The following is a 26,836-nucleotide window of genomic DNA, read 5'->3' as shown; positions in this document are numbered from 1 at the left end:
ACATGTAGATAGATGCACAATGCAGACAAAAAGATGCATGCTTTTTAGCATTCTTTTCAACTCATGTAGTGGAAATTGTGATATGAATCATTCATTTTTAAATGGAATTAAATGTTGAATAAATATTTCATTTATGTAGAGGTATATTCCTACATAAAAATAAATGACTGTAAATGCAAAATGCATTTTATTCATGCTAACTTGTGCTTGTGTTAAATTCCATTGGAACATGCACTGATAGAAAGTAGTGGGAGGTACTACTAACAGGGATTACTATAACAAGCAATTATTATGCAAATCTGATTTTACATGCGTTAAAACTATCATGCTACTCATTTCAAAAACATTTTCATTAAGTGACGTAATGAAAATCATGCCATACTAGGCAAGACTTTGTATGACGTGTAAACAGACATAAGCTTCATATGCAAGTACCATATGAAAGCTTACCTTAGATGGCAATATACATTCAAAAATCCTTACTGTGTAACTAAGGGAGAGAGAGAAAGAGAAGTAACAATTTAATCTCAAACACAAAAGTAGAGAGAAAATGTTGAGTGAAATTATGCTTACGATTATGCCAAGATGATGTTTTAATCCTTAGTCATGTAAAATAATGTGGGAATTGAAACACATGGAGAGTAAAAGGTGGGGATCCAGTTCCACTTCAAAATTATCATTAATATGTAAAAGCTATATTAATATGTAAAAGTAACTATAAATCCTGTAATTAGTCTACAGAATAGATGATAACCAAATTATGTAAATGACATTTATTGTAATAGTTTCCAAATGTAGCTTCAAAGAAGCTAACACATATATATATATAGTATTTTCCACCAGGGGAAAAAAAAGCACACACATAACACTGAAACATATATATATATGTTGAAACTCTGTAAGGCAAAATAATCAAGTACAGACTAATTACGTACCTGCGTACTAAAGTATGTACTTTGTCACATATCCACATTTACATTACCTAAAACATGCCATTTACTCTATAGGCGTCTTTACCTTTAATTAAACATTTTGACTCTATAATACGTCCATATATACATATATATGTATACATATATAGAAGCACTCAACTTTACGCCTATTGTAGCCATTTAAAAAAAATACCTTACTACTTCAAATACTGCAAGAACATTGTTTAGCCTAATTTCTTAGCATATTTAGTTTTGAAATAGTAAGTTTGGATGTATAAAACACTGGAGACTACTTTCTGGGCATTTCTACCATTTTAAAACTGCTCTGCTAATATTCTGGATTTGGGTAAGGTTGCAAGCAAACATATTTCTATTGAACTGACCAAATTCTCTGCCATTGTAATCCCAATGAACCCAAATTTAAAATAAACTGTAAAGGCAATTAAATAAAAATATATGTTTTTAAGTATAAAATTTCCACTGATTTCAATTGGATCAGGATTTTTTCCCTAGATCCTGTAGCTTAAGTTTAGGCATAGATTATCATTCAGAGCACTAACTTGTAACCAAAACCAAATCTGTAATAAAGAATGCCTTTTAAGCACAGCAAATGACTTTATGAGACTTCTGATATTTCAGTAATTCTGCAAACTAACCAAGATCTGGTTTTTGAGATGCAAAATTCTGCCTCTTGGAAAGGTCTAAGCGTTCAGGTCAACGGTAGTCACAGTCATTAAACAATTCTTCATACGTACAAGTTCTATGCCCAGTGGCATAGTAGATGCATGGCTAAAGTTTTTGTAACTCTGTTGTTAAATTCCTATATTCTTGATTAATTTGGCCTTCATTGCTCATGTGACATAAACATTGTATGCCATGAGACACCAGCTAGTTTATTCTAAAAAAGCAAATAAATACACACTTTGCATGCAGAAAATGAGTTTGAATGTGAAAAGAGAGGAAGGGAATGAGATGGAATGTCCAGAGGAGTATGCTTATTATAAACCTGGTTATTCCCCGCCAAGAAGAATGGTTCTCCTGCGTTAATTACTCCTTGATATATCACTGCAGAATTAGAATATTTATAGTGGTATTTATTCGCATTTGAAATTCTTCCAAATTGACTTTAACACCATATTTATTAATAGTTCTCATACAGCATCTTCACTACAATCAATCTATCAGTGATCACCAAGCTTGATTTCACTCTTAAGACAGACATACTCCAAAAACATGTATCATGATAAAAAGCACAGTTCTTTAACTGAATCTTATCAGCTTCACTGAGGTCAATGAAAAGAAAACATTTCCTTACAATAAAGAGAAATTCATAGCCATATTTAAGGATCTACCTAAACAAACTTAAGACATATATTTTAAGACATATCTTTAAAGATAAAGGTAGAGTTACTCTTATCTCTAAGTTCTATTACATTACACTTTCAGCACAGCATATTTATAAAAAAGGCATTGTACATGCAATTGTACTGAGCAGCCTTCTTTAAGTTCACTCAGCAAAACTGAAAATGGAAGAGTGATGTAATGTCCATCTGAAATAACATCAGTAAATGTAGAACCTTTTTGAGGATAAAACAAGGATTTTATATTATTATTAAATAACTACCATGAAAACATTCAAGAAATAAGTATTAAATTTAATAACGACTAGGAGTTATATAAATAGAAAACTAGAAAATTGTAGCATATTGATAATACTCAGAATATCCATAGCTGCTCTGTTGGTCAAATACTATGCAAAATCCAAAATCCTAAACTGTTCTGTCAGTAATTCTTCCAGGATAATCCTAGAACTGGACAAATATATATACGCGCATATATATATGCATGATAAACTTCAGATCTCCAGCAACTCAGAAATGGTTGGCTAGAGCTTCTTTTCTCTGTCATAAGGAAGATTTACGTACTGCAGTGTATACTGTTGCATGGTATAGTTATCTTTAGTGTGACTTACAAAACCAGGATTTGTAATAATACCACTGACTGCTGTAGTTCATACATTCACCAGATACATAGCATTGCCTTGAGCCTGGTGATCCTATTCAGGCACCATTCAACTGTATCTCAACATTACAAATTCATACCCTGACTGTTACTTGCTGGACTAAAGCTGAACCAGTTTAAAGCTAAACATATAAGTGTGCATACACACACACACACACACACACACTGCAATCCATTTCCAGTGAGTCAGAATCCATAACACTGTATGTCATTGTGGTGTGCAGTCACCCGAAGAGCCCTCCTAAATGAACAAACAGCCTGGGAAACTTAAGGAGAGTTCAACACAAAAGTCAATAGTAGGTTGAAATAAGGTTCAATTATGTTTTTATGCTCAAGTCATTTAATACTCAGTTGTATTTGTCTGTATCATATAGCAAACCCTGAGCCTAACTGGTTTGCCAAGCTACAGCTGCTGTCTCTGCCTAATCCTATTCCCTTTGAATTCATCAGCTGAACTACCAGTCACGTTAAGAGCGTCAGCACTGAACACTTACAACAGATGTCTAAACCCCACAAATTGCTAATCTGAGCAGTCTTCAAACAGGACACTTAAAACAGTGGCCAATTTTCCTGCCAGAATGCGTAGAAGAATCTCAGCGAGGGCAAGAAGTTGCAGCCTGAAGTATTGGGAGAGACACACAGACCAAAGAGGTGTGGTGGGAAGTGGTACTACAGTAGGTGATGGTTGATAGGAAACTGGGCTCCAAAACAGTTAACTAGGGAAGGTGAGATTTTGGGTTAATGAAGCAGCCTGTCACATAGCTAAGAAGAGAGAGACAACACATGATCCAGATTGGATGCTGAATAGCAGACTGCATTTTGGAGGACTTCCTTCAGACGTGATATAAACACAAAACACTGTAGAATAAAATGTTCTGAGGAAGATGTCTGTAGCATAGTATTCAATTTTTCAGTTGATCTTTTCAAGAAAATGTTACTTCTTTGAGAAAAAAATAAAGATATTTATGAATGTAGAAATGTCTGTGCTACAAATGTATTGCAATCAATGGGTTTTGCTTAAAAGATAGGAAGGATTGATTAAATTTTGTCTACAGGGAGTATTTCTTACATCCTCATTCTCACTGTAGCAATCAATGTTGGTAGGTTCAACTACAACCCGGAGGTGCAGTGCCAGAGCAAGTGAGACTGTAGGATGTACTGCAACCAGCTGATAGGATGACTACTGCAGCCCTTAGGACATGATACCATGCTCATGCATCTATCCAAGGTTTCCTTTGGGATAAATGATTGGAGGGATGCTTGAATTTAACTGAGGTGGTAGGGTGTGTTGACAACGTTAAGAACTGACTTACATGTAAAATCACAGAGCTGGAAGCAATCTTGAGATATCATTTAGTGCATACCATAACCCAAACTGCAGTCATTCCTCTAAGCTGCTCTTAAAGGCTCATAGTACCTAAAGCTCTACAACCTCTACATGAATTCTCACGCTTCACTACTCTGTGTTATTTACCCTAAATATTTGTTGCCATGTTGACATACGTGTATATAAATTAAAAAATATATATTTTAATTAATCTATTTATTTTTAATAAAATCTTTAGTGCAACTGTTGTAGAAAGAATCAGCTGCAGATGGGAAAGCAGGCAGCCTGCAAACATCATGGATCGTGTGCTCTCTGTTTCAGAACACTACTCAGAGAACGGCAAGTAGGAAAATTAGATGAATACTTATCAGAAAAAATCCTCAAGGACATAATCTCAAATGCACCTAGTAAACACTTTAGTGAATAGGACATGTTTTTTGGTTTTGTTTTTCCCCCTAGATAAATTACTTTTTTATTGACTGGAAAAGCATCTAATCATTTTCAGCGTATTTCACATACCAGTATGTAAATTTGCAATAGTAAGAAATTAAATTCCTATCAGTATTGGTGAAAGGCAAAATCACTCCATGCCTGGCTCTTAAGAACAGTAACACAGAGCAACTTCCACTGATGGTGAACAAAATCTTGTAAACTTGCATATAAAGGGAGGTTGAGTGAAGACATTGGGTGTATATCATGCTTCAAAAGCAGCAAACTGTGTTTCAACACAATTCAGTGAAACAAAAAAGTTTCAAGATGAACAGAAACAACTATTTCACAACAGCTGTAAAAACAGTTACTGAAGAATAATATGTAATCAATGGAAAAATTTTCCAGTTCCTAAACTTGACAGATTAGCTTTTTTTCTCTTTATCTTAAAAACATTTTATGGTATTCTGCACATCAAATGTAAAAATAAAATAAAATAAAATAAAATAAAATAAAATAAAATAAAATAAAATAATTAAACAGAGAATTAAGTACTACAAGCAAAGTGCTGAAAGTGTAAATGTGGGAAAGGATTTTAATGCTTGGGGACTTAGAATCATAGAATCACAGAATATTTGAGTTGGAAGGGACCCACAAGGATCATTGAGTCCAACTCACTCCTGGCTCCCCAAGGGACCACCCAAAAAAAAAAAAAAAAAAAAAAAAAAAAAAAAAAAAAGATTGTGCATCTGACAGCATTGTCCAAATACTAGAAAGCTTGATGGAATAGCAAAACTAACATGGCTTTTGCCTTTCAGTATAAAAAAAATAGATGAAGCAACCTTCTCAGGTGATGAGGTCTTCTGCTATGCTGTAAATAGAAAGTTTGCTTATGATCATGGAAAAGATTCATACATCCAAGATGTGTACATTACCTTTCAAAGACAACAACTTAAGAATAAGTCATGACAATTAAGAAACATGATATTACGCATACTTCCATTATCTTAGTTAAATGTTCAAATTCAGAGACCCAGCATTTATTGAAATGGCTTCTTGTTAGCAAATTTGAGCTGTGGGACAGGATACATCAGAAAATGGAAACTGAAACCTAAAATAAACACAATGCAGTGCATAAGGATGTTAAACAGTATGGCTTTCTTTACAGACAAGCACGATGACAATAATAAAATTAGGCCAATATTCAGATAGCCTAAATTCTCTCTAAATTCCTGATGGAGACACTTTTTATTGGCTGGCTTTAGGCAGCTTTCCACCCTTATAATCTCAGACTTCCATGAAGCAAAAGCCTTTGGGGTTCCAACTAAATATGACCCCATCTTTTCCTAGGAAGTAGTTTTCTGAAAAATACAGCCTTAACATTATTCATCAGTAGTCCAATCCAAATCTTATTGCCATTCACGGTATCCCAGACAATGCCAAATTGCCTGGAATTCATAGGAATGTTTCTATTGATGAAAATAAAGATTTGTTGTCAGTGGTAAAGGTCTGACCTACTATTTTCCCCTTACCTGTACTTGAAAATTCAGTTTTAAATGTTTTGTTCCTAAAGCAAATACAGGAAGTATATCAACTAGCTTGTGTACTTGAGAACAGTATTGTTTGTTTCTTTTTGCTGCATGGCTTTGCTAACAAACTACATTAAGAATTTTCCTTTAGAAACAAATGTTTTTGTTTAATACATCATTTTAAAGCAGACAAAACTGCCATTTCCTTGAGAGATCCGTATCCTATTCAAGATGATTTTTAATGCGTTTTCAAAGAGCTCAATGGCTGAGTCTTACTAGAGTTTATCAGGTAAGCGTCAGAGATCTGAGAGTTATATTTTCACATCATGTCACTTGTGAAAGAGTTCTTGCAAACACCGAATGTATGAATTGGGGTTAGGGAAAAAATAAAAATAAGAAATAAAAAGTGATGCAGTATAAATACAACACAGCCCTCAAAAGGAAAACAAAACTACCAATGTAGTTTATTCTGTACTAACACCAAATTATTATTTTCACCTGTGGAAAAAAAAAATTGTTTAAACTCCCTTTTGCCTTGCACACGTGTGTCTACCATGAAGAGTTTGTTCAAACAAACAGTGCATTTGCAATGATTTAAAACTCTTACCTTTTACTTCCAGTTTGCAATCAACTTCTGCCTCTCCAAGTTCATTGACTGCTCGGCAGGTGTAAGTGCCTCCATCATATGGACTGGGTTTGCGGATCTCCAAGGTACAGACACCTTGGTTGCTGAACATTCGGTACCTTGGGTCATTCATTATAATGACTTTGTTTTTCAGCCAGGTTATTTTGGGCTGTGATAGAAACAAACAAAAACCCACATGCACAAATCTATGAAAGCAAATATTTTTACCATTGTTTGTGATGTTCTGTTAAAGCTGAATAATCCAGAAATGATGCAAAATAGATAAAACAGTCATGGAAAATAAATAATGGTTAACTCAAACAAACATGGGCTACATCATGCCTTTGTTTTAAAGCATGTGTTTTCAGTGCAGTTTCGATCACATCATTAAAGTCATAAATATAAGCCTGTTATCAATATAAGGGGTGCTGTGTAATAACAACAAACACCTCAGCCATATCTTTTGACTTCCAATTAGTCTAAGTCAATAAGCAAAGGATGTTTTTAACTGCAGTTTACAGAAGGAACAGACAGAAACTCTAAAAAGTGGACATAAATGCTCTAGAGTTCCCATTTTACTAAATCAATCAATCATATCAGAAAATAAATCTCAAAAAGGCAAAACTCAAAATAAACTGGGAGACAATGCATCTGAGAACCAATGAGTATTTTTGCAATGCACTTACTTCAAGCATAATTAGCTTTTTCTAGAATAATTATAGCTTTATTTTAATAACAACCTTTACTGTCATCAGTTCTGGTCCCTGTACAGCCCAGACTTTTCATGAAGTTTTGTCCTTTCCCTTTTTTTTTTTTTTTTTTTTTTTGTATGCTTTAGAGCCCACACCATTCTTTAATTCAGCTTGGCTTTTAAGACAAATTAGGTTAACTTTCTCGGTGCTAACGGATATTGTTGTGAGCTTGCTGTACCTTGGGGTTGCCCCGAACACTGCAGTTCAAAGTAGCGTTGTAACCAGCTACAGCATACGTGTTAATGAGAGGCTGGGTAAACAGTGGTCGTTCACTGAAGTCAAAATCATCGTAAACTGGGTATTTGTAGACTTTACCTATGAAATGAAAACAATACATTTATAAAGATGAGTATTGTAGTGTATCTAAATACCCAAGCATCTTAAGAAACTCCAGAGTTTGCCTGTCCTGATGCCAGGAACCAGCCTGCCATAGTAATTGAACTCATATGGGAGGCTAGAAAGGGTCCTGGGACGTGACTATCGCCCTTGGTCATGCTGTAGGATTGAGGTCTGAGGGCGTGTCTGTCTGTAGGTGGTGTAAAAAATAATACACATATATTCAATTTCTTTGCCTGACTGACCTATACATTACAGAACAGCATGGGTCCTGTCTGCTGCACTGCAGAATGTCTGCCTTGACACTGTGTGTCTCAGCATGTTCACTCTGCTGCCAATTGCTTTTCACAGTTTGCTCTGATCTGCCTGGCTCCATATCTGAAAATCCATCTGCTTCATGCAGTCCACTAACAATACAGATGCCCTCATGGATACTGTTTCCGTGCAAGAAAAGCCTGGTAGTAAAACCCAGTTTCCCACTAACACTTTATCCCTGCTCTGTAATGCAAATTAACATCAGTAAATAACCTTCGCCCATAAAATAAGCTGGCATTTAAACCAGCTGGACAGATTGATTCCTGTGCACAGCCAACACTAAACATCTTTTTTTTTTTTCAACCTTCAAGGTTTCTTACTGGCTTCAATGCAGCTTAAGCCTGATACTTACTCTCATGGCAGGAGCAAGTAGGCAGAGATTAAAAGCAATTCCTATAGCCCTGCTTTTGTTTGTGATCCAGTTTCTAATAGAAAAGCAATTTGTTTGTTTGTTTGTTTTTCTTAATAGAAGTGGGTTCCAGTACCCCTGATCTCCTGTCCTTCAGCCTATCTGTGTGGGCGGTATGGGTTGTCTGTCCTCTACGTCATGGCAGTCATACACTCGTTTCAGACAAACAGAACTGATCTGATTTTTCTTCTGCTAAACCACCCATTTCTGGAATTTCCCTTCCATAAAAGGGCAGTTAGATTATATATTTATTTATTTCATGTTTAAATTGCCATTCCAAGCTGACAACTTCTGAAATGTCAGGACTTCTGACAGCAGGGATTCAGTTTTTCCAGCTCCACCTGCAAAAGATGTGAAGCAGGCAGTTAAGCTTAACTGTTGGATCCTGCCCCCTGAAATGGACTGGAGCATTTGCACAGTTGGAGCTGGGTCTCCACTGGGAGGCAGTGGCCCACTGCTGCTAACAGAGCTGTGCTCCTCTTCCAGCTCAGTGACTTAGCTCTGCCAGTGGTAACACGATTATGATGTCCAAGATCACCGAAAGTGACAGAGTATGGAAGAAATATCCCACTTGATTAAAAAACAGAACAAAACAAACACACACACAAAACTATTAACTATATGGACAAACAAAAAAGTCCTATTATAAAATGTACTAGCTGTTGCTTGTACCTGATCAACAGCCTTTACCTCTAATATCTTTCCAGACTCTGAACACACCCCAACCCTTTGATAAGGAAAGGCTAATTAGCTAACCATCTTTTGCAATCAGAGCACTCTCTTTGGTCATTGTTGCATCCTCGCTGAGGCCGCACATGTTTTCAGCGAAGATCCGGAAGTAGTACTCGTTTCCTATGACGAGCTCATTGATGGTGGCACTGGTGCGGTGGTAGTGCTCAATTACCGTGAACCATTCCTGAAACACAGAAACACAGAGGCTAAGCTTCCCCGCAGCACACTGCGCTTCTAACCCAGACACTGTTTGGAAGGACCATCAAGCTGGTGGGAATAAGATTTTCTATTAAAGGCATGTCAATGAATACTAAGTTAGTGAAGCTGACAGTAATTAACTATTCCATCTGATGTGAGTGGTAATGAGAATATCAGAGTTCAGCATTGTGCGGTGAAGGCCAAATGGCAGTGAATCATACTGAATGGTTATGCTGTGTTAGCTGGAAGGGTTCATTTTAGAAAATTTAATATTACAAATGTTGTCCTGTGCAAGCAGGGGCAAGCTCCTTCATTCCTCTTCCACGCTGCTGACAGAGAAAATACTGTAGTGGACAAAAAAACCTGAAGATGGGGAAAAGCCCTCCACAGTGACTTGTGTTCACACAAGGACAACACACTAACCTACTCCCTTTTCCACAAGCTGAGCATTCATGAGAAATATAATTTCATCCATGTTTTTCTGGAGCAAAAGGCACATCTTAAGGCTCAGATGGGGAGATGAGTTTTAGCATTTTGGTACCGCCACAGTACCAGGATGTCTGTCCTAGTACACAATACCTACATAGCACCTGATATAAAAGAGGTTAATGCTAAAAATACATCTAACATAAAATGCAGTATTACCACAACAACGTTCTTACTTTTCCTTACTCTACCCTGCAGAGTTTTCCTGCTTTTCTAAAAAACCACTTGTGCCAAGTTTCCTGTGCCACAGTATGTGTTGATATTTGGTTGCCTTCATTTACTTCAGATTTCTCAGAAATCAATAGAACATCATCCCATGTAACTTGATGTGTTTTCTGTACTCCACTGAGGACCTACGGCTAAGGAGCTGTCTTTTGAGAAAATGGTTTCTTGTAGAAGGCCAGCTGTGCCAGAAATGTAGAATTCAGCACCAGAGAATATGGGGGAACTATGACCAGAATGACCCATGACACACTGGCCCCTAGACACTGCTGTTGTTGTGTTCTCCTTAACACAGTAACTTAAGGACAGGGGGCATCATTTTTCTAGTCACTGTACAGAGATTACCTCATCAAACAATTTGAAGAGAAAGAAAAAGAAAAAAAGAAAAAAAAAAAAAAAAAAGAAGAATGGGAAGGGAAGCAGAGAAACATGAGGAATTCATTGATCAGACAATGAAGCAGATCAACATAATGAATTTTGGGGGCGTGTGCAAAAAGTTTCCCTTAAACAATGCCCAAAATATCATCCTAAATTTCCAGCATTTAAATTAGCAATAAGTGTTAAATGTAAGAATCCAAATACCTTCTTTTAGTGAGGCATAAAATTCATGTTAGTTTAATGAAAATAATAAAAATTAAAATAAATAATAAAATAATAATAAGTAAAATAAAAATTAAAATGAACATGTTGCTCTTTTTGTCTCTAAATCTCAAAGCAGTTTACAAATGACATTGTACCATTTTGCCATGAGTCATAAGGAGTTGTAGTGACTAATACAATATGCCATTACAGGTTTGAAATCAGTAGCCCCACATTTTGATTCTACTAGCAACCTGGAATTAGTTCTCTCTAATCCACCTGTCCTTTCCTGTTTAGTACTCCTCTTTTACATCATCTGAAAACATCTCTAGGTTTTGGAGATGGGATTCTTAGAAACTTTAGATATTCCTTGAAGATTTCCTGAACATCAACCAGTGATTTGTCCCCCTACATTAATTAAACATATAAGGCTTTTTATTTTAAAAATAACAGTTTCATAAGTACATCAGCCTTTCAAGCATCTTACTTACTTACCATACTCTTCTTATCCGCTTTTTGAATAGTGTACCCTGTAATGGCAGCATTGCCATCATCTTTTGGTGGCTTCCATGATAAATTTACATTCTCTCCCCACACGTCCTCAATAGTAACAATTTCTGGTGGGCCGGGGCGATCTGTAATGAAAATATGGGAGATGACATTTTCCATTATATTTGTTTTCTCTCTCTGCTTCCTATGCACCTTCCACTTTGTTGCTGTCTCTTTCCTACACACACCTTCCACTTTATTTTCTTTCTCTCTTACACATGCATATGCCAAACCCAATGTCCAAAGAATGATGAGACTGCAAAATAAAACTTTCAACAGTTAACCCATATCAGAATCATGAAAAACCTAACTGGACCACTTTGTGAGTATGGTTTATAATGTGCATATGCTCTTTAGTTGCAGAAGGACATGATATTTTGAAAAAGTAATTAGCAGGTGAAAAAGAGTTCTTAAAACGGGTAGTGTCAGACAATCATCATAAAGGCTTTGCTACCAGATTTGCCTATTATGTAAATAAATAGGTTGGTAAAAATTAAAAGTAAATGTGTTCTCTTCTCTTTTTTTCCTGCCTACATATAGTTTCAACATAGATTTCTTTCACGTTACACTTACTACAAACTTACTATGAATTTACTACCATTTCTGTCTTTGGCTACCACTCAACAGGAAAAGGCTTGCATTCTGGATAAACAAGAACATGAAAAGCAAAACAGTGAAAAAAACAAGAGGCTATCATGTTTAAACAAGCAAACAAGCACCTGCCATTGTGCAGGGAGGTTTACTTAGAGACTGCAAATCTATAGACAAGTAATTGGATGTAGAGAATTGTGTTCCTACTGCCTTGGAATGGCTAGAGTCCACTTTTCTGGCACACATGCATTTCTGTTTCTGAAAACATACCAACAATTTGAATATCTATTGTAGCTTTGTCTTCCAAGTTCTCTACTTCCACTTTCATGTCATATTCTCCAGAGTGGCTCCTTTCTGCCTTTCGGATGAAGATGATCGTGTCATTTTCAGTGTTGCGGATGTTGATTTGGTTCTTGTCTATTGGAGAACCATTTTTCTGCCATGATACTTTTGCCCTTGGCCTTCCCTATAAGAAGCCAGGAAACAATTTATATATGCTTTTGGGAAAGAAAAGAGTGTCAGTCCTAAAGGGAAATCAAAACTGTCCTGAAAGGAGCAGAGAAAGTTCATTTTTAAATAACAGAGCATTTAAGATGTAATCTCATTAATTTACCTAAAATGCATCCTCCCCACTCCCCAGGAGACCAAAAATATTTGCATATTCTGGCTAAACTGGACAATTACATGTTTTGAAAAGAAAAAGGTTAAAAGTCAAAAAATGCACAACAAAATATTTCACCTTCTGGAACGGCCTACATTCTCTATACTGCTGGTGAAAGAGGAGGGCACCTAAGTAGGGGACTAATGCTCCAGGGATCCTGAACTCTCTTCTTCTACCGCAAAAGCAGTTGGAATAGTTGTTAGGTAGACCAGCTTGACATCTTTTAGGAGGATGTGTATACATTTTTGGCATGGTAGCACCCAGTTTATGTACTTAAATAGAAGTAAATTCCATCTGCTTTGCCACTGGATTTGTCTTCCAGAGGCAAACAATTTATAAATGCTGTTCGAAAGGGTACTCTTACCCTTTTTTGAATGCCTTGTCTTAGAGAATAGAATAACCTTACAATATTCCTTTAACTTCTCTGGAGCAGTGTATCTTGTACTGTATTGCTGATCAAGATTTTACTAGGCTTTTGACAGCCTGGTAGAAGCCAGTATCTGTGTGAAGAGAATTCTTTTATTCAGAAGAATAAGGACTCTGCGGGTAGAGAGGCAGTAACTGTTGGGAGAGGTGCTATAACTTTGCAAATGGACATATCATTGGTTTTGATCTCAATGACTTAAAAATCGCAGTTTCTATCAGAGACAATGAAATTCTGCCCACTCTTCACCTCCCTCTCAAGAACACATAGTGATCAAATGCTACAGTGACACTCATGATACCGTATCTAATTACTGCCAATGTAGTCATTTTGCATTGTGCTAGTGATTATCTCACATACAATGTCTGCTAAGAGGATTTATGGGTTCTATGGATGACAGATGATGAATCAGTCTGTCTAAGCTAGTTACCCAATTCAGTAATTGGCTTAACATCACATCATTCTTTGAGACATCGAAACAAGCACCTGTGTACATCTGTGCATGTCCACATCTTCTTATATTAACTCACTGGCCTAACAAAAATGCATGGAAATACGTTAAAAAGCAGCAATATAAGAAAAACGCGTCTTGAGTAATTTCCTGTCAGTGAAAGTTCTTACCTGGAAAGGAATCACAAGATTCACAGTTTCTCCAACTCTTCGAGTATAGGTCTGTTTTAAGTGTCTAGGTAGGCGAATCTTCGGAGGTTCTGAAAAAAAGAACAAAAGCTTATGTTTGACATTTATCCTCTTTTCTAACTGATGCAGTACTGCTAGGCATCACTATAAACAGAACTGTGTGGTCTACAATTCCCAAAAGTGACCACTAAGTGTAGTATCTTAAATATATTTTTCCACAGCATTACATTCAGTACACCACTGTAACTGTGGTGGTAGGAGTAGGTGGGATACTCAGTACTACTTAAAAAAGGAATATCAAATACAAACTCTGCAGAAAAAGCCTTGAAAGCATGAACAATAAAGGCTCAGAAATGAAAGGAAGAAATAAAAAGAATTACATATATTTTTAAAGATATTTACATGATTTCTAGCCACTGCAAGATGGCTTTATAAGGGCACATCATCAGCTTCCAACTACAAGTATTAGCCTTAAAAAACAGAACTAAATATGGAAGCAGAGTATATCTGTGAGTGGGAACAGGCAGGAGGATCTTACCTACAACTTCCTTGACTAAGATAGGCTGTGGGTGGTACCTAGGCTCACTTTCACCTGCAGCATTCACAGCTTTTACTCTCACGAGGATTTTTGAGCCAGTCGGCAGACCATTGATTGTAAACTTTGTTTTGTCTGTCAGTTCTGGGTTAGCCACGATCCATTCATCAGCTAGTTTAGGGAAAAGAGGAGGGGAGGACGAACCAAAAGAATAGGGAATTATAAATATATCCAGTGTACTGATGAGGAAAATTATAGAAAGATAATTGATTCATTATATACCGATGAATCCATCTTTTTTCTTCCAATTAGGCTAAAATGCAATCTTGAATCTTATATAGAAAAAGTTTCAAATTTTAATGCATTTCTGACAGTTATATATTTTCACTTAGAGAAATAAATGTTTTCAGAACGTGTCTATCATTTAATTGTACCAGAGAGAAAACTCATTTGAATTTGAATTGAATTCAACTGATAGAAAACAAGGGGGGCATAGAATATATTTCCAAAAGCACTCAGCATTGATTTAACTTTCTTGGAGAGAAATGGGCTTTTCAGTTTGTTTCAATATCACAATTAAACCAGTACTGAGTAGTCTTGAAAATACTACTGAGAGTGCAGGGATCAGAGAAGCACATTATATTTACAAATTGCAATGAGCTGCCATCTCTCCTGGTGCCTTTATAAGAAGTCTGTATGAAAGTTATTCACACAATGAATAATGACGTATTGATATAAATGACATATGACATAATGACAACATTCTTAGATTTTTATCCTAACCCTAAGCGGTCACACAATCACTCCATAAGATTACACAACAACACAGTCTCTCAGAACAGTTTCAATACAAATGATTCTTTTCCACACCGTAGGTTGCTACACTGCTAACACCTTGACCTTTGGAGTTGGAGACACGCAGTAGCAAGTCATTTTCAATACCTTCCACATCTTATAAAGATAGTACTATAATACTGCCATAAAAGACAAGAGAACTATTATAAGATAAAGTGCCCTGCAGACTTAGCACACAACACTGTGGAAGATTTTCAGAAGTGTATGTCTTACTTTTAGGAATTAAGTTCTCCTTCAAGCTGCTTCTTTCAGGTTCTAGCAGAAAAGGATTGCAATCATTGACTGTTTCCTGAACACCAACCCCTCCCCTTTATACATGTTTTGCAGAAAATTCTAAGAGTACATGTACTCTCAGAAATTTCTTTTATTAAAGAAGTTTTAAATCCTTTGTTGGTACTGTACCTTCCAGGTTAAAAGGTGGCTCCACCAATTCCTCAGACAGATCTGTCGATATACCTTGTGAGAATCCATCTTTAAAATTAATCAGAGACACCCACTTTCACACAGATGGAGCATTTTGTCAGTGGTTAGCAATTCCTGTTAGTAAGTATGCAAAGATAGATGCTGGACTTTAAAGATTTAGAGAACCTGTACTTAGGGAGTCTGCAAGTAGAAAAGAGGTGGGAAGGGGGCATCTAGATCAAGAACAGTTATGTAGGATGCTCACAGGAGAAGTAAAGGATAAGGAAAGAGGAGATGAAGTTGTTTTTAGTTTGGGCCTGATTGCAGCCCTGGACAGATGAAAAATAGAGATGAAAGGAACACTTGGGAGATAGAAGTGAAACAAAATGATAAGTGATGATGGGAGAAAGTGTAGGTGGAGAAGAAAACACATCATAGAAGAGAGAAGAAATTCAGAGGGTAACTTTGAGAAAGCAAGACAGAAAAAAGAAGTATTGGGGTTAAAAAAAAAAAAAAAGATCACTAAGACAGAGGAAGAAAACACATTTAACTAAAGGAAACATAGAAAGAAAACTAAACATGGCCAAAGTCATGAATAATGACAAATATGATGCAATCACTAAGGCTTTATTTCCTGGTCAAAGCTATCACTGCCCTGGATTTCCTGGAAGTCTGGATTGGGCCATTTTCAGGACAGTAAAAATACTATTTCAGTATCTGTACATGCTCCTGGATGGGTACCCTGGCAAAGATCTCAGCCAACAGAGACTCTCTGAAATGCCTATTTACTAGCTATGAAAACAGATGATTTGCAGGTACAAAGCCCTTTAAAGGCAGATAAACATAGTGTCCCAGGGAGAACTGTGCTACCTTTGAAATACCATAGAAGAACCACTCAGCAGTGTATGTTACTGAGAACTGACTTCTCCAACATTAAAAAGATGTAGTCTACTTCACATTGCCAAAATAAGAGGTTCAAGCTGGATGTTGTAAACCATCCCTGGAAAGGGAAGTTATTTATTATCATATTTATTATTATAACCTAACATGTTATTCATCCATATGCAATGCTAGGTACTCACGATGAGACTCCAGTTCAGTAATACACAGAGAGCTGCCAAACATGCTACCACAGTTAACAAAGTCCAGGAGTCCACCATGATGATTAATCTATGAGGTTCAGACTAAATGGAAATAACAATTTTCATGAAGCCAAACTAATGCTTATGGTACCTGTATCTTCTAAAGTATGATTACACGTACATATTGTCTTCCTATTTTCAGCTTGTGATTTCTCCTAATGATTGCTATGATAAGGAAAACTCCAAAAAACCTTCTTTAAAGCTACATCAGTGAAGGAAGGAATGAAGAAGTCAAGGACAAGTGAGTTTACAAACAAAGAACTGAAAGAAAATTACAGCAGAATGAATATAGACAGTTGTAAAGAGTATCTTGAAATTGAAAAGTTATTGAATAGTATAGAAGATATTAGTCCAAAGCAGAAAGGCACTGAAAGGACTGAGAAAAGGAGGCAGAGATATTGCAAGAAGGAAAAAAGAATTGAACATAGAGAAAAGGATGTATATTTCAATAATACAGCTTTTCTTAGTGTTATTTTCTACTAAACTTTCTTCTTCCTAGACATTTTCATAACATATATACATAAATGTCAATTGCGTATATATAGATATATATGAATATATAGGAAGCATATATAGATATACACAAACACTCAGAAACCTATGTAAAATATGTTGTACCCATTGTATTTTAACTGAGGTAGGTAACAATAAGATGACAGTCTCAACTGCCATTTTGTTGCATTTCATATATTTTAAACCTATTTGAAAAATAAGATGTAAAGAATTTATCTCATTCATCAGGCATACAGTGATCTAACAGTCCTTAAAAGGTAGATTTTGAAGATGCCTCTAAACACCCTAATTTGCATTAGCATGTATATAATTTCTTTTCCTCTCTTTTCATCTTATTTGCCAATTAAGATATTGTAATGTCAAGGGTCATATGACTGTAACATATTGCAAACACTTTTAATTCTCCTCCACCATCCTACAAATGTTAAATGAAGCATAATATTCAACATACACCAAAGGCCAGTTCCCTTTATACCTGTACACATCTTGCTTGTGCAAAGGAAACATTATAGGAATGCTGCATCTTGATCTTAGATTGCATGCTTACTCTTTCTGAGCTGTTCCCGCAGCTCCCTCCCAAAACACAAGGAAAACCCTTCCTACCATTCCAGCTGTGTCTGCCTTCAGGTAATCTTCTCCAAACCTCTGAGCTTCTTGCAGTCTGTTCCTGTTCCTTAAAGATATTCAGCTCAATACTACAAGATGCTGAGTGGTCCTGAGAAAAGCCAGTGGTTCTTCACTCCCTTCCCACTCGCCTGAGTGTGCGCTGAAGGCACTCTGCTCCTGTAGTATCTGACCAATTTTGTGAACTATTGTTTTCCTGGATTGACTGAATCTGAAACACGTGACATTGTGAATGACAAATTCTCTCCTCTACCTCTCGTCTCCAGGCTGTGGATTGTATTCATGAAATGCTTTCATTGAAATAGATGTTGTTATGAAAGAACACGTCCAGCTTGTTTCTTGATTTACAACACAGTGAACTGAACATAACAGATTCCCATTCATCCAATCACACAACATTGCTGGAGTCCCATTGTCTGGCATTTGCTCGCACAGTCCTGTCTGTTTGGTACTCGCTCATGAGTTGGTGGACTTTTTGAAAACAGACTTCATCTGATGACAACTCAGAATAAAATCTATTGAAAAATACTAAACTGCTGCTGCTTGGTCTCCAAAGCCTCTGGTTGTAAATAGGTTATGTTTGCCTCTTCCTTGCTATTTCACTCTTATAAATTTATTTTGTTTCTTACATCTTTATCAATTGCCTTCAGTTCTGTGTAGCTTTAAGACTTACATGGACATAGTTAAAGATCTTCTATATAACTAGCCTGAAATGTTGCAGAAATTTAACATCCTCACATGAACTTTGCCTGCCTAGATAACTTATACAGCCAGCTGTTGGGAAGGCTATCCATCCTCAGTATTGTAAACTGACACTTGAAGTAGCTAATCACTAATACGTCAAGATAGGGATTACCACACTGAGGAACTCCTGTCCCTAAAACCTGGCTGACCTGCACATTCTTTGTGTCATGCTTATACTCAATTATTATTTCCCATCCACCCATTCACCCATCCACTCACTTTGTTGCTTCCACTTTTCATTCTTCTGGAAGACAAAAGGGATTACCATGGTACTTGCTACACTGCAACAGATTATATAGTTTTTGATTTGGAGTTCATATCAGATGTAAAACAGGTTGAACTACAATAGCAGGTGGGATGTGGAATACAACCTGAAGAGAAACCTAAACACAACCCTACAGCTGGAGGTTTCTGACTGATTAATCTCTGCCTTGGAGTGAGAGCAGTAGACACTTGTAGAGAAAACACTGGAGGTCTCACCTATTTTCACTATTAGTAACATACCACAGTCATTGTCACTTACTTCCTTCAAAGCAGTACTCTACAACATAGCCATCTAAACCTGCTGCTCCAATGTGGTCTGGTGGCCTCCATTTCATTGTAACTGAGGTATCAGTTACTCCATCCACTGCCAGGAGAGTTGGTGGACTGGTAACAGCTGAAACAAGTTAGTAGTGAAGAGAAGGCAGAAAAATATATTACCATAAAAGTTCACATTTTTAGTGTTTTCCTCAAATTTAGTATCATCAAGGTGTCAGGCAACAGGCTAAATCCTGCCTACCAGGCATTTCCAATCATCCTAGTACTTCTTTCCCAATTGGAGACAAACAAGGAGAAGCAGATACCTCATTCTGTATCTGCTGGCAGCCTAACCCAAAGAGCAGTAAAGGGTATTGTAGAGACATTTTGAGTAGCATATTTAACAACAGCATGCTGTAGCAATATCATGGGGAGCTGTTGAGCGAGGTGGAAACCTTTGCTACCCTACAGAACAAGGCAATTTCTTTTATAAAGACTTGTGATTGTCACAATAGTTTGAAAAAACAGTTTATTTATATTAGAAGGTCACCAAATTAGTCAGTGGTTAAATGAGTGACAAGGCCCTCTGTTACATTGATATAAAGTACAAATAATGATAGGACATGTAAAATGGTGTAAGATATAACCTAACCTAATCTGGTTCATCCTTGCAAAAGGATATAAAAAATATTTGATTCCTTTCTGGAAAAAAAAAAAAAAACACAAAACAAAACCAAAACACAACACCATACTTCAGTTAACGGGGATCATTGAGGCATAGATTAATTAATATTAGAGACTATTCAAATGTATCTTAAAATATGATTCATTATAAGATATTTAGCAAATTCACTTATTTTTTATTTCCATAGATAGATTACATACCTGTTCTTTAAAAACGGAAATCTATAGACTCTTTGTGAATAAAATATGTAGTGATCTTCAGACTTCCGGTCACTTTTTCTGGATATTTTTGACCAAAAGTCATTGTCTGACTAAACTTAGAGCAGGAGAAACAGAACAACCAAGAGTATACTCCATCATTATAAATTCTCTAAATTGCCAGTAGTTTGATTTTATTGACTCAATACATGAAACTATTAATTTATAACTATTATTATCCTTAAAAAGCATTGACTGTAGTATATTGGGCTCACCCATAGCATGTCACTGCTTTATCATAGAGCAGCATTTTCTGCCTATACCTATTTGGTCTTGGTTTATGAAAGACAATCCTTCAGGGATAGACATAAAATTTTATGCAGCATCTAGCAAAGATATATCATGTGCAACACAAGCGTAGAAAGAACTATAGTTGTATACTCGAATGACTGCAATAATGTATCAAGAATTATTGTCTAATGCATAGCCATTTTTCTATTCTTGTTTACTTACCTAAAGGAACAAAGGACTTTGAAGGCATACTTGGTTTGGAAATGCCTATCGCATTAACAGCAAATACACGGACCTCATAAGCAACACCTTCAATCATCTTCTTTGGCTCAAAAGTTGTTTCTTTACACAGTTCAAAATTCAGCCTCATCCACCTGGAGCTTTGTTTCTTTTTCCTTTCAATGAAATAACCTATTGACCAAACAAAATAGTATTACAGAGGCCATTTTTGACTGGCCAATATCTCCTTTTCTGGATACAGTTCAATATCCTCTTCTAGCTTCAGAGTGGTTTGGGGATTATTGTTTAATTTTTCTCTTTGCAGATTATCTGATAGCACCCTTTTGGCCTTCATGGCCACATACAAAGTTTTTCCAAACTCTGCTTACAACACTGCTGTTTTTAGTTTAGAGTGCAAAGGGCCTGATTCTGCTGCTCTTTGACTTTCTTCTTGGTTCATTGTATTAGAAGATATTTCAATTTACTGAGTAAATTGTTTCTGAAATCCCTGCTAACATTCAAACAGACTAATTTATCAAGTTTTGGTATTATAAGAGGTTGTCTTTTTAAGTAGGGGGATTGATAATTTGGCAACATACCAAATGACAAATCTCAAAGCATTAAAAAACAGATATGTGATAAAATTGAAGACTGAATATAACATTCTTGCATTGAACTACTCAGAGGGCCACTCTCCAAGGCCTGAGCTGAGCTCTGATACTATGATGTCCAATAATTGCAGTGAGTTTCTTTTGTCTCTATTAGAGCATCACCAGCCAAAAAGAAAAGTATGTACCTAAGATAGGTGATCCACCATCATTTGCTGGAGGTTCCCAGGTCATAACACACCAGTCTTCACCGACCTCAGTCACATTTGGTGCCTGAGGAGGATCAGGCACATCTGTTGTAAAAAACAAAAACAAAATTTTCTACTGAATCACCTGGATTCAGTAGAAGCAGTGCAGAGCCCTCAGGCCTAATATATAAAACACTTCTATGGGAGATACAGCTTTGTAAACTTCGGGGCTAAGAAACAAATTGAAACTAAATTTGCCCATCTTGAATAAATACTCTGACCAACAGGCAAGAGTACGGTGATAACATCAGTAGAAGCCCTTGACTATTTTATTTTTTAAGTAAGCAGTTGTTGCATTATTTTGTATGAATCCTGATTTAAGAGTTTCTAATACGGAGAGAGAAAGAGAAAGGAGGTCTTTGTAGATCCTTCATGGCAGGTGGTTAGGAAGGGATAAACACCAAGTTCTTTAGTACAGTCAAGACACCTTAGGTGCACTTGAGGGCATGTGCCAAGGACCACAGTTACTAGGAGAATTAAGAATGTTACAAGCAGCCTGAGACAACTGCAGAAGCTTGACCCCAGTAAAGTGAGGTGGCAGCAGGAGTAGTAATTATCTCCTACTTAAATCCCAGGCTGAGCTCATGTGTCCTTCATTAACTCTGTGCCTTAGTATCCTTGCACCTCATTTACATATCTGAAAATGAGCAAAAACAGGAAAATGGAAGATTTCTGAGAATCTTTAACAGTTTGGTAGCTAGGGAGAATGGCATTTACAGGAGAGACCCTTCAGATACAGGAAGAAAAATTTGGCTATAGTTGTAGTGCAGAAAAGCAGGATCATTTAATGGATCATTTATTGAAAAGGACCATGATAAAAGACATCATTTGTGCATTGTTTCACATGACTTACCAACCACTTTAATGTTGATTAGAGCTGTGTCCTCTCCAGCCTCATTCTTCAATGTTATTCTGAAAGGACCTGAATCTTCTCTCTCAGCTGTGTCAATGACCAGACAGCTGCTGTCTGGGTATGTTTCTGCCCGTATTCTTCCACTGTCTGTGAGCCACTAAGAATCAAAGTAATTTGAGGGAAAATTAATGGCTCCTGATTTGAGATTCAAAATTTTCAAAAATCAAAATCCAAGTGCAGTACAGGACACTTCACATTTCATTAAAAAGTGTCCATATGAAAAATCATATTAAAGCTCTGGTTTTCAGTCAGCAGATTATCACAAAAATGACAAAATAACCAAGGGATAAATAATAAACTTCAAGATATTGTAACTGTTTAGTACTCAGTTTGGCCATTACATCTCAAAGGAAAGGTCACTAGTCTCACTTACCCTGTGAACAAGAACATGCTCATATTAACGCTATCAGAAGTTAATTTTTGAAAAGAGTTTAGTGGATTTTCCCAAAAGTCAGATTGAAATGGATTGCAATGCTCAGTAGTTTGTCTTCATTGATTTCAAATAATCAGTGGGGTAATTTCTCATTTGGACAAGCCCACGGTGTTGATAATACCATTAATATTTGAAAAATACTAGTCAGATATTTGACCAGATAGTTTTGAAAAATCCAGCAAAAATAACGTTCCCATCTCCACATACCACAATGAAAATTTAAATGTGAAATGTCTGGATTTTTGATATATACAGTCAGGGATGGGTCCATGCAAAGTTTTCAATGAAGACACCAGATGCAAGACACCAATTGCCCAACCTACCATTTTATTCTGGATTTGACACTCCATCAGAATTTATCATTTATTTTCAAAAACTGAATTTTACTATGTCTTCCTGTCAAAACCTAATAGCCATTCTGGGCACTATGTATGCAGTGATTAGCTGTCTGGCAGATTTTCACTAGATTTCTTCTGCATCTCATATGTCCCTCTCCTTTACAATTTATTTATAGAAACAAACAAACAGACAAACAAAAAACATATTTTTTTTCCTTCATAATTGCAGTTTTTCCTCAAAGAAATCCATAAGATTCTAAACACAATCATTTTTACTCTTCATTTTTGAGGGAGAATAGTTTTTGAGATAAAACATATCCCCTTCTTATTCTCTGCTATCAAAATAATGTCTTCAGTAGACTAAAGATTAGTTTTTGAAGTAAAAGGACACTCATTAAGCTAGAGAAATATGTATAACGACAACATACCTTATCCCCTTTACTCCACATGACTTTTGGAGTTGGCTCACCAGTGATAGGGATTTCAAGTCGTAGCTTGCTTCCTGCCACTACTGTCACAGTGTTATCTTCCCCAAGACCATCAAGGTGGAGTTTAGGAGGATCTGAAAAAGAGAGATTGTCCAAATTTTTCATAGGGCTGCCACTCTGAGAGTTCAGGGACCACAAGTCTTAGACACAGATAAACATGCTCTATAGTCTGTATTTTCCTGGCATTTTTAGTCAAGTGTTTTTTGTTTTTTTTTTTTTGGGGGGGGGGGGGGGGGGGGAATAAATTTGTGGAAAAAAAAATCAAAGAAAATAATTGATGAAAAATAAATAATAGAAGCATAGAAAATTTGGAATAGTAGGATCATAAAATTTTCTAAAAATGTTCTAAAAAAAATAAAATTTAAAAATTTAAAATTTTCTAAAAATTTTCTAGAAAATTTTTAAAATTTTTCTAAAGTCCCAATGTATATTAAAATAATTTCTGACAGGTTTCCTTTAAGTGGCTCTCAAAAATTTCCACTTATATCTTTCTACATCTGGTTATTGTAGACTTTCTTCATCTGGAATTAGCATACTCCAGACTAATTTTACAGTCACAGTCTTAATCTAAATCCTTTTTCTGAAAATGAAATGGTTACTTTTATTGTACTCCATGGGTATAGAGAAAAACCAATGAATATACTCTTACAAAATAAGATTTTATCTTTATTGTATTACAAGATTTTATCTGTGAGCGTACTTCCTCCCCTCTTTCTTCTCCTTAACCCTTGCCAATTTTATTTCTATTACAAGTAGCCCACATCTTTCAACTTCAATTACAGACCATATTTTCTAAAGCTTTCATCATTTATAGTGCTCTCCTTTAGACTTCAAATTCAGTGGTTGAAATTAAAAGGCAGCGGGGTATTGTCAGGGGAAGAGTCAATGCCTTGTTTTATTCTTTATTTTTATGGTTTTTGAAAGAATGGCTTCATTAACAAGCCTTCTATTCTGCTGACTGAATAAATGAAGGCCAGAAACATTTAATTCTCTAGATATCATTTAACATAGTTAGGGTATAAGTAAACATGTACCTACTCTTTTACCAAACTAAACCATATTTTAAAATATTAGCAAGCCATTTCTTCGAAGACAACAACACTAAGTCTGAAAATGGATTATAACAGGTGTTTTATGCAAACTCTTAATAGTGGTTTAAGTTCAGGAATTCAACGTTAAGAAGCCTTCCCCTGCCCTGGGCTTGTAAAATATGACTGGATCCTGAGCACAGGCAGAGCACTCTCAGAATAGCTCATATGCACTTTGCCAAAATAGCAGTTCTGCTTTTTGAGGTAGACACCCGGTCAGAGGAAATGAGCTGATTGTAATCAGGGATATTTCACACTGCTTTTACGTTCCAAATGTCAGAAAAATTATATTTAACTCATTGTGCCAAGTACTTACCCACAACATGTACTTTGCATGGAATATTGATATTATAGGCATCTGGTACAAACATATATTCACCCTCATCATCAACAGCAGCGCTCGCTATAATAAATCTGTGGATTCTGTAAAATAATTGAAAAAGAAATCCATGTAAATTATACTTAAATACTGTTGAAGGCTATCAAGAAAAACCTGCAAAGAAAAAGGTTTAGGAGATCTGTACAGAAGTGTAAAAACACTGACTGAAAATCATTTGCTGGATGCTTAGCTGTACTTTAGCTGATTACATACTTTGTGAATTACAGAATACGTTATTGAGGTGATCATCAAATAATGTAAACATTTCTAACATTTTTTGTTTGAACACAGAAATAGAAAAATACAGGGGTGTAAGTTCTTTGACACTTGGTTTCTGTGCTTCCGCCATTAGATTGTAATTTGATTGCTTAAGAAGAAACCTTTTGGTGGTCCCACTGTGAAAATGGTCTAACTACTGTTTGTTCGGCAGAACAAAGAGACCTGTGAGAAAAGCATATGCTGCCCTTATTGCCTAACTGCATCTTCCAGGAGTACAACGATATTTTTGATCTCCTATATTCTGCTCTAAGTTTTGTTCAAGGTAGGACTCACCTCTGTGCCCTTCCTGCTCCTCTTTCCCTCACCTCACCCTATAGGCTTACATTAGTTGTGGGGAGCACCTTCACCTTAAGTCAATCCAAGGAGTCACTGGACAGATGGCACTTGTCCCTTGCTGGGACTCAGAATTAATGCAAACATTTAATAGCCTGTTTAGGAACATCTTCACAAGCTCAGTTCCCAGCTGTGTGAACTGCCTGCTAAGCTGAAGCCAATGGGATGCAGCTAAAGAACTTTTAAAGGGTTGTAGCTAAAGATAGAACTTTTTTTTTCCTTTTTTTTTTTTTTTTAACTGAAAAACTTTCATTGAAAAAGGACAAATGATAAATGCAAAGGGCATTGGCATTTATTACAAAAAAATGCAAATTTATTGTAATATAACAGGATAAAGAGGATAAGGAGACATGGCTTTTAAGATCATAACAATAAGTCCATTTGAAGGACAGAGATCAGACATGATCAACAGATAGTTTTCAGTGAAATAATACACATGTTGGCACATCTTTACAATGTCACTCTGTCAAAAGTCAAGTCAATACACAACATGCTTACCTTCCTTTGTGATAAAGCTTCACACGGTCACTAGCTTCAACCAGTTGTCCATTTTTGTACCATTTCCCTTCCACATTCTCAGATATCTCACATTTCAGGTGGATTTCCTGTCCAAGCCTCACAGTCTGGTCTTCTAGTGCAAGTGATATCTTCAATGGTCTCACTATGGAAAAGAGAAATAGAGATATTATTGCTAATATCAAATAATAGCTTACGATCCTGTCACTGAGCTGCTACTAGCAATCACAAGTATTCAAATCGGAAAAATGCCTCTAATACTAGAACTCTGAACTCCATATGTGAGCAATATTTACATGTAAGCCACTTAAGTATATCTCTTTTAATGTTTAATTTTCCCATTGTCTGATGCCTTAGAAAGTGTGATCCAAAATACCCATGCCCTAAGGGGATCCTATGGATATATCCAGTAGAATTGTATTTGAATTCTTTCCCCTCTGTTGTTAAGTGCTGGAGGAGGGTGTTTCTATCTGCTAAAGGGCAGTAAGAAACTTTCAAGATGTGAAAGACCTGTGTCCCCATACCTATACACCTGAAGGGATTGCAGCCTACCTTTCCTGGGATTTAACTGCTCTCATAGCTCCCCCAGGTGAACACAAGATAATTTGGGGATTTACTAAAGTAGTTCATTACAAGTAGGAACTAGTTTTGAGCCTATTTTGTCAGGCTGTTATCAATGGCCACCCAGACAGTAAACTTACTTCATACACTACTGGTTCTTGTGTTTGCT

At 36.3% G+C, this 26,836-nt stretch overlaps 1 protein-coding gene across 11 annotated transcripts in view; it reads right to left on the bottom strand.

Moving 5' to 3' along the window:
* Nucleotides 1-26,836, bottom strand: part of MYBPC1 (myosin binding protein C1) — an 81,053-nt gene that overhangs the window by 2,630 nt on the left and 51,587 nt on the right. For 8 of the 11 annotated variants that reach the window (XM_068663766.1, XM_068663783.1, XM_068663776.1 and 5 more), the window contains 18 exons: nucleotides 26,089-26,251; nucleotides 24,916-25,022; nucleotides 23,452-23,585; nucleotides 22,193-22,349; nucleotides 21,280-21,384; nucleotides 20,487-20,675; nucleotides 19,096-19,230; nucleotides 15,550-15,618; nucleotides 15,361-15,402; nucleotides 14,296-14,463; nucleotides 13,740-13,828; nucleotides 12,304-12,499; nucleotides 11,389-11,528; nucleotides 9,433-9,592; nucleotides 7,795-7,931; nucleotides 6,847-7,033; nucleotides 1,939-1,997; nucleotides 451-490 (listed from right to left, as the gene is read on the bottom strand). In XM_068663766.1, the coding sequence (XP_068519867.1) occupies nucleotides 470-490; nucleotides 1,939-1,997; nucleotides 6,847-7,033; nucleotides 7,795-7,931; nucleotides 9,433-9,592; nucleotides 11,389-11,528; nucleotides 12,304-12,499; nucleotides 13,740-13,828; nucleotides 14,296-14,463; nucleotides 15,361-15,402; nucleotides 15,550-15,618; nucleotides 19,096-19,230; nucleotides 20,487-20,675; nucleotides 21,280-21,384; nucleotides 22,193-22,349; nucleotides 23,452-23,585; nucleotides 24,916-25,022; nucleotides 26,089-26,251 (2,258 nt within the window). In that variant the 3' untranslated portion in view covers nucleotides 451-469. The remainder of the gene's footprint in view (nucleotides 1-450; nucleotides 491-1,938; nucleotides 1,998-6,846; nucleotides 7,034-7,794; nucleotides 7,932-9,432; nucleotides 9,593-11,388; nucleotides 11,529-12,303; nucleotides 12,500-13,739; nucleotides 13,829-14,295; nucleotides 14,464-15,360; nucleotides 15,403-15,549; nucleotides 15,619-19,095; nucleotides 19,231-20,486; nucleotides 20,676-21,279; nucleotides 21,385-22,192; nucleotides 22,350-23,451; nucleotides 23,586-24,915; nucleotides 25,023-26,088; nucleotides 26,252-26,836) is intronic. The other 3 variants (XM_068663789.1, XM_068663786.1, XM_068663825.1) reach the window with 3 other exon arrangements.

Source organism: Anas acuta, chromosome 1 (genome assembly GCF_963932015.1).
Source record: "Anas acuta chromosome 1, bAnaAcu1.1, whole genome shotgun sequence".
NCBI lineage: Eukaryota > Metazoa > Chordata > Aves > Anseriformes > Anatidae > Anas > Anas acuta.
Note: the sequence above shows the minus strand (reverse complement) of the source record. Positions and strands in the feature narration are given on the sequence as shown.